The 18,752-nt window shown below is 43.8% G+C and overlaps 1 protein-coding gene across 1 annotated transcript in view; it reads right to left on the bottom strand.

Moving 5' to 3' along the window:
- Positions 1-4,727: 4,727 nt before the first annotated feature.
- HTR2A (5-hydroxytryptamine receptor 2A) overlaps positions 4,728-18,752 on the bottom strand; it is a 29,156-nt gene continuing 15,131 nt past the window's right edge. The window contains exon 3 of the mRNA XM_009966287.3: positions 4,728-6,164. Coding sequence (XP_009964589.2) covers positions 5,365-6,164 — 800 coding nt within the window. The 3' untranslated portion in view covers positions 4,728-5,364. The remainder of the gene's footprint in view (positions 6,165-18,752) is intronic.

Here is an 18,752-nt window from a genome sequence, read left to right as displayed (position 1 = left end):
ATTACATAAAATTTCCAAAACCCCTTTTGCCATATTTCAAGGAGTGTCCTCAGAAGATTATACTATAAAATCTGAAGACCAAGTATCTTCTTTTCCAAACACCTTTGCTTTTATGGCTTGAAGTGCCAGGTGGATAAGCCAAATGTATTCTCCTTCAAAGGTCAGTGCAAAGTATGTCAAAACGGGTAGATCTAGCAAGGCATTTTCCAAAGAACATAAGAAATTATGATACCCTGGAGCCTACGTACAGAAGTCTGGTACTACAGCAGTGAAACTGAGTGGGTTTTCAATTCAGGGATCTTATCTGAAACATTTCACCCTACGGTGCCTTGCAGGTTTCTAGCTGAAACAATCTGTTTCTCTTTGTTTGATAACTTCTGAAAAATACGCCTTTCTATGTTTTTCTCTATGTGTTACAAAGCTTGATGAAACCTTAAGATTACAGCAAGGTTTTGAGGGGACTTCTTGTTAACAGCTGTACTACTTGGATATGCGTTGCAATTGTAAACAAGAGCGTGTATGCTGTAAGGTCAGTTGCAGGAATATATTTGGGTTTTAAGATGGAGAAAACAAAAAAAGTGGTAAAATCCATTTTAGTTTCTTATTTTAATATTCTTTGTGAAAGGAAATACTAACAATAGATGGCACTATGGTTCTGTGATTCAGGTGTTACTGATGTTTGTGCAGCTGTGCAATACTGTTTATTTATGCTGCTTATTAATTTTAGTCTTATAGTGCTACTTCTTAGTGAAATTAATTTAATTGGCTTATTACTATTGCAAGTACATTGTTTCTGAGACTGAAATGTTTTAAGCTATACGTACTTAGGAAAGGGTATACCTTTTCAGTAGAAGAATGGCTGTCCTTAGAAAAAGAGAATGATTGCAATGGCTCATTTTGGACCAGTTTACTGAGACAGTTAAATTCTGCAACAAGCTCTTTCTCTTTGTCCAGCAAGAGATTTAAAATTACTTTAGCCATCAACAGACATTGTAGTGTGAATATGTATGGGAGAAATTAAACCAAACCCAAAAAAACTATTTAAGACAAACCTCCAGTTTATAAAACAACTTATGGCATTTAAATATTTTAATCTGCTTTACTAGCAGTGGGATCTGACAAAACAATAAAGCATTGGAACACCATTTTACATTAACATTACAAAATACAGCAAACCTTTTTATGTATTTACATAAGCAAACATATAGGTATTCAAAATAGAATGCATCTCACCATCTGGCAATAATTACATAAGTACAGTGCATGATTGGCTGGATGGAATAGATACATAGGATTTTTTACCCTGAAGTTTATAAAGGATGCACACCAGCTTAGGAGATACATGGTGAGCTTCATGTCTTTGGACATTTTTCAGCTGCAGTCTTAACAGTAATAAAATGTCAATCTACTTGAAAAATTGTTGATTAAAACATTTTTTCAGGCAAGGTGGGTTTTTTGGATGCAGATATGACAGACTGACTCAGCATGCTCTTCCTGTAAGGTAGGGGAAGGCCCTAACCTCTGATCAAGTCTGCGTGAATGTCTTCTTTTTTTTTTGCCTGGAAAATTACAAAAGTTTCCATTCCAGTCGGATGCATAATGAAAACACTCACATTTTTTTTGCAAGATGGAGGTGTTGCTCTGAAGCTGGACATACTAAACTATTGTGTTCATCCCAAGCATGGGCCCAGTGCTATAAATTCCGGTTTAAAACAGCTGAACTTTGTCATCTGTCTGCAGTATAATGACTCTTAATTGCTATCTACTGATGAATGACCTCCCGCAGATCTGGTATGGTGGGTAGAACAAATTCAGACACTGACTCTGTCATCCTCACTAAGGCAAACCACACAAAAATCTGTTAACATTTTGGTGCAAGGTGGCAGAATCAGGCCTTGTTAAACTGTCAAAGACGTCTGTAAAGAGCTGGAGATACTGGTCTTTATCAGCTGTACATTCTTGGCTTTGAGAAGCTTCTTAGGCTAAAGCTGCTGATCACTCAATAAAACCACCTATCTGAGTGCTCACAGGATTCAAATGTCAGGCATCAGATATCCCTGCTTCTAAGCAAAAAATGTTATGTTACCTCTAGCTGCCAATTAGGAAATGCTGTCAAGTCTCTTAGGTCCAGAACATAGATTTTATTTTAATAAGCTGGGGAAAAAATTATTGTTCGGAGTCATCTTCTAATGGAACATCAAGCAAGTAATTGAAACCCTCTCTGTAGTGAAACATTCCCCGTCAGTATTTGCAACCTGAGCAATTTGACACTGTGAAAAAGGAACAGAAGGTGAAATGAAGGAGAAACAAGGCTGGGAGGTGGGGTGTGTGTGTGTGTGTGTGTGCTGATTTGCTCTGTCACGTGGGCGAAATGCAGACAGTAAGTGGAGAGCATAAGCAGTGAACGTTAAATGCTCAGTAACAGTTTATCAAGCGCAAGCTGGTGAAGGAGACTGCGGAGACCAGCAGCCGGGCCCTCAGGAGTTTCAGGAGGAAGAAGTGCAGGGTGCCGTGTACATCGTACAGTGTGCAGGCAGGCTCTGCTCCCCGGCACGAATGGGCAGTAGGACCCCAGCTGTCTGCTTCTTTCTCTTGCAAGGCCAGAGGCACTTGCATCAAGATGGGCACAAACGGCACAAACCATAGCAATTCCCTCCACTGGTAGAAGCATCCATGTTTCCTTTCCCCTCACACGCAGGGTTAGAGACCTTCAATCCAGTATGCATCATATAAAGGCAACCTGGTTTGGTGGCAGATCCTGAGCCTCAGACCTCTACTCACAAAAGATCTTTGGTTTTATTACTGCCTACTTCTTCCCTGGGGTACCTGTTCCCAAGGCCGAATCCTCAAAACTATCACTCCAGTTGTGGAGTGGAAATATCTGGACGCCAGGAGGTACCTGAATACCCTGTTTCGTGGGATGCCCTGGACCACTTGTGCTCCATCAGTGCTCCATCCCGTGCCTGGCTGGCCTGGGTGGTCTGAGCTGGCCATTGTCCTTAGCTCAAACCAACTGATTTAGGATCTATGTCAGACTTGTCAGGGAACAGTGGAAAGTCACTGCTCCCACCTACTACTGCAGTGGTCCTCACGCCCAGATGCGTTTAGCAGATTCCCCCCCAAATGTCTTCTGTGCCCGTGTGGCACCCCTCACACGGCACTACGTGGGAGCAGGGCATGCATGGGGAGGCAGGAGCAGTGACTTCATTTTTCCTTCTGCTGAAGCTGTTCAGTTTGACTGTGGTGATCAAGTGTACCCAGAGCCAGAGAGACCACACGGACCACCTCAGTGAGCACAGCATTTATACCATTTGACTTATCAGGTGATCCTTAATTTCCGCTTTTTTGGGGGGGAAACAGTTACTGGCCATGAGCCGATGGATGACATGCATGGCATCACCGCAACAGGGCTACAGCACAACACTTTGACCCAGGTGTGGAGGCTGAGGGCTGCGGAGGGAGTCAGTGTCACCATGTGCACGCAGAGCTCCTGTGTGACCTGTGCACGGTGGCTCTGACCTATCCCACGTTGGAGGGAATAGCTCATAAAACTGGAAGATTTAGTTCTCATAACAGCAAGAGAAAAATAAAAGCAGTTTCCTGGAGATCAGCCAAACACCCAGACAAGTTTTAAGTCCTCTTCTACCACAGATCAGTATTTTAAGCTAAGTCTTCCTCTTCCAAAGACCCCCAGCTGGTAGGCTAGAATTGGATTCAGTTTCTCTCTGTCTCTCTTATTCTTTGCCTTAGTAGAAATTTAATTGGTCTGAGAAAACTGAACAACTTCAAGAGAAGGACTGATGTAGGCATTGGAGTTTGTCTTCTGGGTAGGCAGTGTTTTTTTCAGAGTGGGCAGGATCTGAAACTGGAATACATCCTGCTTCTCATGATTATGGCTGCAAAACTCATGAAATGAATCAAATCCTTGGATTTAGGTTTTGCAGGTGGATACAACATTTCTATTTCTGCTCTCCAGCAGAGTCCCACTGTCTTCAGTGAAATTGTCTATGATGCTCAAAAGGAAACAGTTTCATGACTGGGCGTTTCTGTCAAGCAATGTATTTGATGTTCTTTATGTAATGTATTCTGCCCTTGGAGCTATGCAGGTGAAATGCAGTGCTGCTTATAAATCCTGTTATTTTTCAGGTGGGCCCCATTTGCCCATACTTATTTCATTAAGGCTGAGTCCTAATAGTGCAAGCTACCTACCATTCCTGAGCAATCTACCATGACAGCAAAACAGCGAAACCAGGGAAAACAATGTTGAGCAGCTAACAGTTTTCTAATAATTCTTGGTCTACAACCCCTAAAACAAAACCAGGACATTCTTCATAATGGCCTTTTTAACCCAAGAGAAATGATGAGAGAGGATCTGCTGCAACCTTTTACTGAAGGCTTTACTCATGCAAAACTTCCGTTGACTTTACTTGTATCAGGCTCTGTTGGAATTGAACGGAGGCATGGATGTTGAATCTTTCCTGAAATTATTTATCAATGTTGTGCCTGATTTTCTACTCTTCTCTCACTTCACTTCCCTGTGAACACTGGTGGGAAGGAGCAAGGAACCAAGCCGAATAATTACTCTTGAAAAAATTACTTTCCATTTTTAAGATGAACGGAGGAAATTTTTTGGATGAAAATAAAGTACAAGACATGAAATAAAGATTACAAATGGTAGTAGAACCAAATGATCATTCAAGTATAATTTACCCTTGAAGACTGCTAACTTGAACTATAGAACAAATGGCAGAAAAGCCCAGTAACATTCCAGAATGGCCACTCAGAAGAAAAAAATAGCCATAAAAACACTGTTACCAAAATGTCTGTATAATTAATCTATACAGGTTTTAATAGATTTTTCTTTAATACTTTAAAATTTATTTTAAATATATATTAGCAAATTAACCATAATTTTATTTAAAATTCTGTAAAGTGCTCATTCAGTTAATGATAACAAAATTCCATTGTAGCAAGACAAACTAGCTGGAGCCTACTCTGCAAGAACATCAAAGGACAGCTTAGCTTTCATTTGCAAAGAGAAAAGAAATGCGTAGGTTTCTTCACAGCCCATGTTATAATACCAGAAATTGCATTTTTTTTCTTTAAGAAATATATCCTTTAGAATATTAAAAAAATAAGTTTAATAAAGCCTGTGCTTAAAACAGCCAAAGTACTGTATGAAAAAAAATTGCACATTTGATACCATTTCAACCCTGCTTTTCATCCACAGGATAATATGAGGAGTGTGTGATGTTATTGGAGGGTCTCTTGAACAGGGTTGATTATCCTAAGCTATCAGAGCTCCTCACAGCCACATGAAATTTTCAGTGTACGCACGGTGGTTGTCATGGCAGCTGCCGACTGTCACACACCGCTAACCTTTTCATTCGCTGGGCTGATACTTCCCTTGGAGGTACCATCCAAATGATGTATTCCTATCGTGACCATGGAATAATCTTTAGCCATCATTTTTGCTTCTTTTTTCAAACTCTTCATTTGTGCTATCTGGAGTTGGCTGGAATTATATGCAAGTGCTGGGATAGTGTTCACTAAAATCAGCTGGAAAGGTTTCTTCTCCTCCTTGTAGCGACACTGAATGTAACGAGAGAAAGCTGAGCGGTAGGTTTTATTGAACAACGTATATACGAGTGGGTTGACAGCCGAAGAAAGGTAGCCAATCCAAACAAATACGTTAAGTAGTCCTCCAATGACTTCTTGATTGCATGACTCCTTGCAAATTACGGCCATCACATTGGTGATGAAAAACGGGCACCACATCACAACAAACAGAAAGAAGACAATGCCAAGAACCTTGGAAGCCTTCTGCTCGTTGCTGATGGATTGCATGGTTCTCCTCCCAGAAGTCCCCACGTCTCTGTTCAAAGAGCGCTGAAAGAGTTTCTCTGAGGACAGGGAACTCTGAGGGAGGAAGCTAAATGAAGCAAACTTGGTCTTTGGGCCAGTGTCATTCACGCACAGCATAGCTTCCTTCTGCAGCGACTTGATAGTTAAAAAGTAGGTGACCACCATGATGGTTAGAGGGATGAAGAATGACACAAAAGAGCCTACTAGGACAAAATTGTCGTCCACAAGTAAGCAGCTGCCTTTCTTAAACACTTTGGAGTCATCTTGTAGTCCAAAGACAGGTATAGGCATGGAGATACCTGACAGTGGATTAGAGAAAGAAGAGGTTAAACACAATAATAAAAACACCATTTCAAATCACCAAGAAAAAATAAACAAAATACTCTCAGCTATACGCAGACAATTTCTCAAAGAATAAATGGCTGTAAGACACAAATGAACACTAACAGAGCCACAACTGATAGACATCCCAAAGCAAACTGACTTTACACAGGAGAAGGAAAAATATTGCCTGATGTTTCAGCAGCAGCACGATTCTAGTCCTCTTCTTGTGACATTTTACTGGGGCTACACTAAGAAAAGATGCTGTGTGAACGGTTGGTCTTGCAGATGTTGAATTTCAGGAATTAAGCTGTGGTCTGCCAGGCTCTGGCATTTATGCTGCCACCACCTTTATGGGGTCCCAGCAGAGAAGGGCAGGGGAAGAGCAGCACTGGTGTTACACAGGATTTTGCAGTTGCTCTAAACTGAATTCCCTCTCTCCTTCAATAAAACCTCAGCCACAGGTAGAACACATTTGCTTCTCTCCGACTGTCCCATGACACCTGGTAGAAGCAAAAGCATAAGTCCTTATATTCTTGGATCTTGGGACCCCTGTAATGATCTCCAGACTTGCCCCTTTATTCCTGCCACCTTGGCAAAGGCTTTTATCAACTATGATCAAGATGATACCATGTCTTTCTTTTCTGGGGTGGCTTAAGAGTGATCTTGGGCTGTTTTTCATAAGAGGATTAAAAGTGTTCTGACTAGGCTGTGAAATGCAGATTTTAGGAGGAAATATACATTTTTATCCTAGTTCTGAGAGTAATCTTTCGTTGGGTCTTTTCCTTTTCTTCCTGTAATCTCCATACAGCCAACATGGTCTAAATGCTAAAAAAACATTCCATGGCAATGGCCAGAGGAAGGATGGGGACAAATGAAGCACTGAGAGACACCGATATGCAGCACCCTGGGATGTGGTTCACCCTCTGGGACTGCAAAGGTCCCTTCATGGTATTGCCAGCTGCTACCAGCTGCCGTCCCAACGCACATCCCCGCAGGCAACGGCGGTCCTGAAAACTTTATCTTCCCCTGGAGCATGTGCTACATCCTTTCCCTGTCATGAACGGCAAGGCCAGGCGAGGAAGTCCGTTCTCCTTGGGCTGCTCTGTCTGATTCAAGCCCACTCAGCCATTTTCTCAGGGACCTCTGCAAATGCTGCTAGTGCCTACGCAAAATCAAACAGCTGCTGTTTCTTTGGTTGTTGGTTTTGGGTTTCTTTTCAATATTTGTCTCCTCCCCTCCCCCCAAATGGATGCTGTCTCTCCGAGAGAGGCAGTGTTCAGACAGCAAAAGGGACGATGTGCTGTGAAGACAGCAAAAGTGAAGTTGCAGGGAGCGATAAGGCAGTCCTGTTTGGATAAAAGCACCTAGGAGTCTGACTCCTGTGGAAAGTTAGCATCATCCGGGAGCTTCAGTCCCCTTTGCATCTTTGAAGAGGAGTCCCAGACACTGAATTTGGCCTCTGAGGAAGCAAAAATTAATTAGAGAATAATTTCTTCTTATATGAGGAAGATGCTGTGCTCTACCTTGACCTCTGCGGGCCCAAGAATGTCCTTACTGGTTCACAGATGAGTCCTGAAACTCATCCTCTCAACATCAGGATTTCAGTGGTACCTCCCTCTACCTCCCTTCCTTTCCCTTCTTCCCACTCCGGTGCTTAGATTGGGAGCCCTTTAAAAGCACAGGTTGTCTCTTCCTTTCACACATTGCCAGTGCCCAGTGTAACAGCTCCAGGCCTAGAGGGAATCCGTGGAGTCCAGCCACAGTACAAGACAATAACAGTAATAATAATATTAGACTATTATTCTCTTCAACTGTTCCATTGTTCTGGTGCTTCTGGAGCTTCCACAAAGCTACAAAGTTTTGTTTTGTTTTGTTTTGTTTTCTTTTTTAACATCACTGCTCTTTATTTTTCTAACATTGTAGCTTATTTTATCTGCACAGTTTTGAACTGAGTCATGGCAATGCCTTGGGCCAGTTTACAAAAGCCCTGTTCTTATCTGCCCAGGGCAGAAGCTGCTGGAGAGCCTGCGGTATCGTCCTTTCTGTTTCTGCTGCACAAGCTCTAAATGCTTCAGTCTGGGCTGTGAGAAGCCAGGGGGTGAGGTGGAAACTCATGCAGTGTGTGGCAGCTCCTGGGTGGAGCTGATGGAAACCTCCAGTCACTCCAGGAAAGCTGCTGCCGAGAAAGGTCCAAGTCAGTCCAACCGACGGCAACGCAGGGAGAGGTCAGCTGCAGGAGCCACATTGTCCAGCCTCGGCTGAGTAATCTGGGGTGCCAAACACCTCCAAGGAAATGGGGAATGCTTTGAAGTTCCTTTCTTTTTTTGGATTAGTTGAAGAGATACTGAAGGCACCCAGCACCTCCCAGCATTACACTTCAGCTGCGTGAAGACACAGCACCAGTCAGGGCAATACCACAAGCTTCCCGTCCAGTTCTGCCCTGTGCTGATAACAGCTGGGCTGTTTTTTCATTTAATTCAAAGACCTAGTGTGAGTCCCAAAGATAAAATAAACAATGGTATTGGCAGAGTAAAAAGATGCCTTTCATTACTACAGGCCTTAGGGTTCAGCTGCATCAGGAAGCATGGGAGGAGAGGCAGCAGCATTAGAAAGAGGAAAATTTTAGCATAATTGCAAGCTTTTTCAAGTAGAAGGCCAACATCAGTTACAACTCCTCACCTGAAATACATGGACTGCAATTCCCCACCTGCTTTGTTTTGTTGTTACAGGCTTCTGGAGAGTGGCATCTAAATTCAGATTTCTGGCTTTAAAAAATGGAAATGAGCTTCAGCCTGTATCTGGAGTTTCCACATTTTCTTGTCATTCCTTTAATAAGTGCAAAAGTGCTGTTCACAGCAGAGCTGTAGCAGGCACTGCTAGACATATAAGTTTTTCTGAATGACTGTTCAAGGCATCTTTCCCCTAGAGCCATGGGCAACTGGCCTGTATATGGTTTTAAAATACCAGAGGTACCACGGTTTGGTAGGATGGGACACAGGCAGCTGTAACCTGCTTTTTGAGTACACCTGAGTCCAGCTGATGCAGAGGACCCCACAAATGATGTTCTGGCATTCCTGCATGAAATAAATTAACTTCCAGCCTAATTGTCCCTTTTCATGTCTCTACAGGTGCTAAACTTATTACTCCCCTCCCCACGGGAACAGTGTTTGTCCCTCTTCAAGAGGGAGCTTCTGGCTTGTGTAGCATGAGGATCGAAAATCCCAGTGAAGACCCAGAGACTAAATTCAAAGGCAGTAATGTATAAACTGTAATTAAAGGAGCTTTCAGGTGCAACCCAGGTCCACTATTTTGATTTTCGGTAAGCATCACACGTGGCCAAGAATGTCTCCCATACATCACTTGGGTTTCATCAAGATCAGGCTTGTCCTACAGACACATAACTAGAGGTCCCTCTCTGAGCTGTGTTAGCATTATTGCAGCTGACTGAATTAATTCTTTAAAGATCAAAGCTGAGCAGTCTGTTTCTCTTTGATGAATCAGATATATAATTTCTTGCTGGTTTTATGTCCTTGCTTTCCAGCTTCCTGCTTTTGGTGACTGTGGATGTTTAAGAAGACACAGGCTGTGCCTGTGTATTCAAACGTCAAGAGAAGAAAATCAGCTTCACAAGAAAGGATCATGCAGAGCTACCAGGTAGGGATGAGCAGGCATTTGGGAAATGAACCACGTGCAAACGGTAGATCTGGAGGAAACAACCTGGCAGGGCTGTAACAGAACAGCTGTTCCACACCTTGCCCGTTCCACGTCCCTGGCTCCCACTAGCTCAAGGTCAGTCTGGAAAAAGTCCTGATATCCCCTGAGTGCTTTTTTTATGGTTTATCTTATTCCTCATCCAAATCAAATTAAACTGAGATGAAGGAAGCACTCAGCATAGAACGGGAGCATCCGTTCAAGCACTGGATGTACACAAGCCTCTGCATTTCCAGCTGACATTCCCACTTATATCAGAACATTTTCCCTTATGGAGAACCCTAAATATTATGTCCCCCTGTAGAAGGTAGTTTATTTGTATAGCTTGATTTATACACAGGTGGCTGCTTCAAACTCTATGGACTTCAATAAACCACAAAACAGAACCGAAACAATAAAGATGAGTAATAAATCCTGCATTAAACCTCAAACATTTGGGCACAACTTCAGAATGACAAAAGGATCTTGAAAAAAAACAAAGCTTAAGAAGTAAAGCAATAGCATTCTTGTTCTCTCAAAAAGCCTGGTAAAACCGACAAAGGCTGATTTAGTGGTACATATTGCTGGCTTGCAAATCTTCAGAGATATACAGCGGCCATAAAACCACTTTAACTCGACAGGTAAACTGAGTTTGCAACTGCCTTGAGCTGCTGAGACTATCAGTGAATCAAAGCCAAAATTTACAATATGCCCTGGAGGGTGGTATACTTGGGCTACTTAGGATGAGGAGAAGGAGGGGAGGGGGAGTAAACTGATAAAGTCAAGGTTCCTTCCATGAAGTCTCCTTCAGTCAGAAACTGTCAGCCACATGCTTTCATCTCACATATATCCATTTCAATCGATTTGAATACAAATGAGCATTACTACGTGCCTTAATAAATGTCCAAGGGATAGGAAATACCTTTTAGAAATGTCATTACAGTTTCTCAACGGAATTCAGCACCTTTGTTCACCTTTGCATGACAAATAAAAAAGTCTCCCCAGCTCAAGTTTTAGCAGTCTCATTGATTCAGATATACTCAGATTGTGGACCAGATCATGCGCCGTGACACTGGAGACCTCTGAAGGGATTGCTGCTTAGAGGCCAGTCTGGTCTTCAAGCAGCTCAGTGTGGCAATACTGTCTCATTTCTTCAGAAAAGCCCGTGCCTGGCATCTGGTGCTTTTCTGTACTTGGAGGATGTCCTCCCTTGGTACCTCTGCACAAGCAAACAGCAAACAGCCATCCTTGTTCACTTACATGGTACGTCCCAAGGCATACGACACATGCTCTCAGTTTCACGTTGCATAAAAATTGCCTTGGCGCACCATAGCCATTACGTTATTTTCAATATTTTGGGCTGAAATAAGAACACAAAAGAGTATTTATTCCTTTGGGCTACCATGGTGCCCGGGGTGGATGTCTGCATGTTCTAGGAACACAGACTACAGTGAGCCACTTCTGGGGGGACCATGGAACATATCTTCCTCTGTGTATCAAGGATGCAAATATGTCTGGAGCTTGTATCAGGGGCTGGGATTTAGCAGCAGCTAGCTGTGTGCTTTCACTTAAACATCCGCAGGGAGGCTGCTCAGTCTGGCTTCATGTCTCTGCCTGGCTTGTGGCACTCACTGTTACTGGAGTCATCATTACCCCAGACCTGCAAACACTTAACTGATTTCTGTATGCACCTGAAAATGTTATTTCCCAGCTGACTCATTTACAGTCATGACAAACCTTTCATGTTATATTTTTGTTGCTACCCAAATAGAGCCAGCCACATTGCCAATAGCAAGGTTGTGCAGTTTGCTGGTGTGTGGCAGTGCAGAAGCAGAAATGTCCACCTGGGGACAGGGGTTGTTCAAAAGCTCTGGGTGGTTTGGGAGCCACCTCTGAGGCTGCATCTAGTTAGCATGAATGTTAAAATACTTCTGCCTTTCCTAGTCAGCATGACAGCGTCCCCAGAGTCTGGGCTAGAATTTCTCCTCTTCCCTAGCAGCAGGTACGAATGGTGGTGGGGGCAGGAGTGGGCGAGGAGCTTTCTCTCACAAATCCCCATGTAACATTTGTTTTCAGATGGATTTCCTCAAGAGCTAAGTGAGTCGCAGTGCTGGTGGAGAATCATCTCCTTTCTGCATTCCAAGATGCTATCCTCAGGACTGGAGTCAGAGTGGGTCCAGACATTTTCCTTATAGCTGTCTATAGGCCCAATCTAGTTTTTTATTCAAGGGCACACATGGAGCTGGTTTTCTGTAGCTTTCTCTTGGAACATTTTATTTGGTCACACATGTTCTATTTAATACAACTGAAAGAAAAACTACTTTATATTTAACTTCACATAGGGGGTGCCAGGTAATACTTGGATTATTCTACAAATTTTGAAATGGCTTTGTTCCTGGCAGCTCAGAAAATCTCTAAGGAAACATATTATTTCGCCTAGTAGGAGATATATTCAATTCTTTTTCTGTGAGAAAACTATTGTAAATGATCATTTATAATAATATAATGCCATTAGTGGTCTATTTCGCTTCAGAAAAACAAAATCAAGAAAGTCTCAGTGTCTTCCTGATACATTTCTCATTTATGTTCTCAGTCCTGAAGCCTGTTTCTTACAAGTACAGAGATGTGTCTGTGCAAATTAATTTGTAGGACTGTGATAATAAATTAAATAGAAACAGAGTTAGAAGAGCATTACAGGGAGGACAGAGCAAGAAAAGAAGGACAGTTGCCCCTTTTTGACTCAACTGATTAGAGACCCAGGGCTCGAGGGTGGGCTGAGTTATGAGAGGAAAGCACTGATGGAGTCACTTGCTGCTTTGGTATAATCCCATTCCCTTACAAAACATGCATGCAACCCAATTTCCTAGAGGCAGAAAGAATCCTACAGCAGGAAGCAGTTTCTTTGCTCTCAGCTTTAAGTGCCATTCCTGCCTATACACACCTCAAATTCCCTTTCTTAGCTGTGTTGCAGGATTTGTTTACAGCAGTTCTGTGTCCTTCATGTCTTGTTTCCTTCTTAGATTTTCCAGTCATTCAGAGCATAGGAGGAAGGCACAAGCTTTTGCACAGCAATTTTCAGTGGAACTTCTCCACCAATACAGTCTTTGCTTTTCAACTAGTGTCATTATCTTTGGTTTGGGCAGAGTGGGTGTCATGGTTTGAGCCTGGTCAGCATGCAAGCACCACGCAGCCGCTCACTCCTCCCTTCTCTTCCAGTGATGAGAAGGGATAGATGAGCCAGGCTTGGGATTCGAGATGGGAATGGGAGGGGAAGATCACCCATTATGGTCATGGACAAAAGGCAGACTTGTTAGGGGAAGAAAAAAAAGAACATAGATTTATTACAGACACTAACAACATGTAGCAGAGTAGGACAGTGAGAAGCATTGACACATCTTGAGAACACCTTCCCCCCACCCCTCCCTTCTTCCCGGGCTCAGCTCTGCTCCCGATATCTCTACCTCCTTCCCCCAGCAGCGCAGGGGCAGGGAATGGGGGGTGCAGTCAGTACTGCTGCTTCTTCCATCTTTGGTGGTGGGAGCTGCTGGAACTTCTTCCCCCCTGCTCCATCATGGTCCCCCTCTCACAGGAGACAGTCCTCCACAAACTTTCTTCGACAGGAGTCCCTCCCACGGCTGCAGCCCTTCCCGAGCTGCTCTGGCATGGGACTCCCTCGCATGCTGCAATCCTCCTGGTGCTAAATTACAGCAGTGGGGCTGCCTTTTCCCACAAGACCACGGCCTTCTTCAGGCACAGCACCTTGATGATCCATGTGAAAACCACAGGCCATAAATCATTGTCTGCTCCACCGTAGATCTCCATGGGTGGCAGGGGGGGCCGCCCTGCTGTCTCACCACAGGATACAGGGGGGGTCTCTGCTCCGGCACACCTCCCCCCTCCTTTCTTCCTCCGTTCCTCCACTGAACTTGGTGTTCAAGCAGCTGCAGCAAATCCTCCTCACCAGTCCCACTGCTCCTCACCACGTCCCTTCTTAAATACGTTATCGCAGAGGCGCAGCTGATTGGCTCAGTTTTGGTGCAGAAGTGGAGCTGACTTGGAGCTGGGGGAGCTTCAAGAAGCTTCTCACAGGGGGACGCCCCTATAGCCCCCTCCCCTGCTACCAAAAAAATCCCACCACTCACTCAAATCCAGGACAGTGGGCACCTTGTGCCAAGGTGCCTATTTGCTTCTCACAGATACCTCAAATGAGGAAAAGTTGTTACCCCACTGTGTAATATGATTACCCAGTCACTAAAGGGACTAATAGAGGCATATAGAAGTCTACACTTACCAAATAGCTAGAAAGAAAGAAAGAAAGACTTATAGATGTCCCGAAGAAAGTTAGTTTGAAAAAGGATTTGGGAACTGGGGATTTCAGGTTAGTCCATTCACGTATGCAGCAAGAAGCAATGGTGAACAGAACCCAGCGGTTTCAACTGAACAAGCTGAAATAGAGAATATTGCTATTGCAACCAAACTTTCTTAGTTTAATGCCAGCACAAGTCTGTCTGCATGGACTGCCTTCACCTTCTGCTGGCTGCAGTGTGTAGAAGGGACGCCTCCAAGGGGTAAGAAATTGCTGGAGGAAGCTGTACTGCCTGGTCTGGTCTTTCATAAGCAGGGAGGCAGTCACACTTCCCAAAGCTAGTCTTGGTATCCATTTGAATATTACTTTTTTTTTTTTAATTATTTCCTGATCTGCTTGTAGTTATTCCCAGGTAATGACCTCCTAAGCCCATGACTGCAAGTTGCCTCATTTTAATTGAAGGTCTGCAGTGCTTCTGTCTTTGTAGAGTAAAAGTATTTCTGCTTGGAGTTAGCACACTGGTGACTGTGTCAGGACACCCGGAGGTAAAAACTTGCAGCTCTAGGGCCAGCAAATAGAAAGAGTATGTTCTTGATCAGTAGAAAGCTCAGAAAATTAAAAGACTATCAATTTATGCAGAAACTTTCTTTTTAGATCATTGTGTTGGGGTTGTATCTGGCGGGGCTTTGGCAATGTGACAGAGGATGCAGAGGTGGCTCCTGCAAGAAGCTTCTTAAAGTTTCCCCGTCTCCAAGTCGCACCCACCTCTGGCCAGGGTCGAGCCGATTAGTGATGGTGGCTGCACCTCTGTGATAGCGTATTTAAGAAGGGGAACCTGGGAGTAAGAGGAGTTGTGAGGGAGACAACTCTGTAAACACCGAGGCCAGTTGAAGAAAGGAGATGGGGGGTGGTGGTGGTGCACCGGAGCAGAGACACCCCACCTGCAGCCCCACCCATGGAGGTTGCTGGTGTTCAAATTAAGTTGATGTTCTTTTTCTTCCCCTAACGAGTCTGTCTTTTGTCTGTGACCATAATGGGTGAGTCATCCCTCCCTGTCCCTGTCTCGACCCTGGAGCCTTTTGTTTTATATTCTGCCCCCCATCCCTGAGGGGGAAGGAGTGAGCAAGCGGTGCTCAGTTGCCCTCTGGGCTTAAACCAGGACAATGGCTGTTTGTTTACTGTAACCTATACTATATTTTCATCTGTTTGTTTACTGTAACCTATACTATAACTGAGGTACAGAACTTTTCCTAAATAAATAAGAAATACTAAACTGCCCAGTAAATACATTTTTTGCACAATATGGCTAAAGGACAAAATAATATGTACCACATGCTAGATTCTTCTACAGGTCTTCCATCGATTAGATGAATCTCCCTTTTGCTGTGATCTCACAATCTGATTCTGAATATTTTAGTAATGTTAAGCCTGGACAAAGATGTCAAAAGTCCCCAGCCCTAGGCTCGGTAGGTGTATCAGCTTTTAGATAAAAAGTAAATCTCTTTGCCTTGTGTAGATTACTGTGCAAATACAGGTCATCATAAATGCATCTGCAGAGAAGAAGAGGGAGGCAAGAAGGCATCTGAGCCTGCTTTTGTGGCAGAAGGCTGGACAGAGCTGTTTAGCTCCAGGATGTCTGGGAGGTTGAAAGCCAATAACAGAGAAAGCCTAAAAATCCTTTTTCTCTTTACTACTCCAGAGGAACCCACTCAACCTGATTTCCAGTGAGGAGTGTGCCATCCTGCCTTGTAGAGCAACCTTGTTCACCTGAGAAAGCACCATTCCTGTGTTCCCCACGTGAAAACTTAGCCCATCCTTGGAGAAGGAGCAAAGAAATGTTTATGGGAGTGTTTCAGCAGTGTTTTGGCACCACATTGCCACATCACGGCCAAGATGAAATTGTTCTTCCTTTGCCCTGCTCAGGCCCATGGTTCCCAGATGATGCTGAGAGTGCATGGACAGCTAGCATCAGCATGGCAGTGCTGAAGGAGCACTGAAAGAAGAGCAAGCCCCACTACATACAGGACATCTGTATGGATGTCGTAATTTTCTTCTGCCGGGAGCTGGACTAGGTTAAATTTGTGTCTGGCAAGAGGCTCCTCTTTCTCATTAGCCCCCCCGCCCCAGGCCAGCTATTCTCACAGGGAAGTGCCTGAAGAAGGAAAGGTCAGGGAGACCTGCCTGCAATCTCAGATGCATTTTAAAATCTGAGAGTATGAAACATGACAAGGAGTGGAAAGCCCTGGGTGTTTTATATCCTCCTCAGCTCAGAGGTATGTGGATCCCATAACATGTCACGTTAAAAGAAGCAGGGCTGAGAATAAGCACTCATTTCACAGACACACACCCATCTGCATGTGCACACATACCTGCTCAACTAAGATTGTCAGCTTTTCTAAGTAACATAACTACAAGCTGTGTTTTCGTGATCTGAAGTCATGCATTTGGCAATGCATCAGTGCTGCCCTATCCATTAGCTCAAAGGGAACATCCTGCCAGCTCTCAAGTGCACAGGGTAGAAAGGATATAGGGTAGCAGTGGATATACTTGCAAGTTTTGTAGCCCTGTAGTTTGTCAATAGCATTTATATTTTCCTGTGGGTCTGGTGAAGACTGCTGGGAGGAGTCCTCGGCCTGCACATCATCCCGGTCTCTATTCCAGCACTCCCAGCTGGGACGGTGACGTTATATTTCAAGTGAAGTTAACGGCACACAGCCCCTTGTGCTAGCCCTTCTACGAGGACTCCAGCTTGTTCTGTACATCTGCCTGCACTTTTATCCCTGTGTCCCACCGAGTAAGGCCTGTGAGGAGGGGGAGAGGACGGTGTGTTGCACTGCACAGTGCCTAGAGGCGATCAAACCGCAGCTGCAAAAATCTGGGGGTAGGGGGAAGGTTTCTAATGTAACAAAAAAAAAGGCTTTTCAGACCTCCCACCCTGTAATTTAATTGCGTTATTATTTACAGTAAAAATTTATTTGCAGTCTGATCTTTGATGAGATTGAGATTGGTCACGATCACCGAGCCTGGAAAGAGTAGAGAGTAAGGAGGTGCCTGGCTGGGCACGGACAGGAGGCCAAGGGAGTTGCTTGCCTGGGGGGTGCTGGCTGAGCAGAGCAGAGGTTCAAGGTAGCCACAGAGCAGCTACAGCCCCGCTGTCAGCTGGGAGTCAGGACGGAGCTGGGCTTAATGTTTCCCTCCAGGGGCCATAGGCTGATGATGTCTGTGTAACCATTTCATCCATGGTGATTAGAGTTGATCAGAACTGACTGACTCTATGATAAAGAGCTGAATATTTAGCGTGAAGAATTGCAAGAGGTGCCACAGGTCTCCAGCCTCGCTCTGTGCAGAAGGACAAGGTGCTACTCATTCTTATTTAAAGCTCCTGGATGGACAAACCTGCTACTTCTATGGCTCTCAAAATGCAGCCGAGCAAGTCAAACACCTTTTTTCCTTTTTGTGTACTCAGTTAATGCTGTTTAAATTGTGTTGGTGTTTTTAAGCTCCCTGTAGCAATGGTTTAATTTCTACTCAAAAGAGGTTATGAATTTGTGGATGTCACTGGCTTAGGCAAATATGTTAATTTGAAAATGAAAAAAGCCTGCAAGTAGAATCAACTCCAGCCACTTGTGATATCCCTCCTGTTTAGCACAGGACCTTTTTGTATTCCATGTCAGATGGCTTCACAATGTTCTCTGTTGCAGGTCCCCAGGAGAATATATTTGAGGATAACTGTGCTTTGAGAAAGAAAAGAATACCATATGTTTGTAACAGGATCTTCCCAGATCACATGTTATCAGTCTCCCTTTTTAGCCATGAAGCTCTTGAAGGCTCCTCAGGTCTAACTTATTATATGCTATACATGCTACATACACAGTAATGCAATATATAGTAATATATATTGCAATATAATAACAATATATAGTAGCAATAAACTAGAAATTATGGAAAGATCTTAGATATTCCACTATCATAAGCAATTAATGTAAAGGCTCCTGGAGCAGTCTAGGTGACAACACCCTCTACTATCCCAGGTTTTATACTTCCGGGCTTTTAATTATTACTTGGTGTGATTTACTGAATGCTGGTAATTTACTTAACTCTGTCTTAATCCTCCACTGAACTGAATAGAGATTTCTATTGGTATTTCTCTTGAGTTTTCTCCAGCAGTGCTACTTGACCTCATTGTGTAGTTTAAAAGGAGACTGAATGTAACTGTCAGACAAGTTGTTTAATTATTTTTTTAGCAAAAATTTTTGCACTGAATCTGAAAGGCACAGGCGACCAAAACTGTAATTCTTCTAGATCTCAGACCAGGTCCCACTTTAATCCAGATCTTTGTCTTATCTCTCTGTGCCTCCTTTTGTGGTTGCTTGCAGATGCTGCTGATTAAGCAAATGGTCAGCTTCTTACTAGTTGTACAAGGAGTCTGCACCAGTGGCTGGACTGTTACTGGGGTAGATGTCTGTACATGGTGGATAATTTGGAAGGAAAAACAGGATAAAAAGCAGCTTAGAGACCTGCACTGGTCTGAACAAAATGATTCAGGATCCTGTGCTTCACTGCCCAC

Source organism: Tyto alba, unplaced genomic scaffold (assembly GCF_018691265.1).
Source record: "Tyto alba isolate M040663 unplaced genomic scaffold, T.alba_DEE_v4.0 Super-Scaffold_45, whole genome shotgun sequence".
Classification (NCBI taxonomy): domain Eukaryota; kingdom Metazoa; phylum Chordata; class Aves; order Strigiformes; family Tytonidae; genus Tyto; species Tyto alba.
Note: the sequence above shows the minus strand (reverse complement) of the source record. Positions and strands in the feature narration are given on the sequence as shown.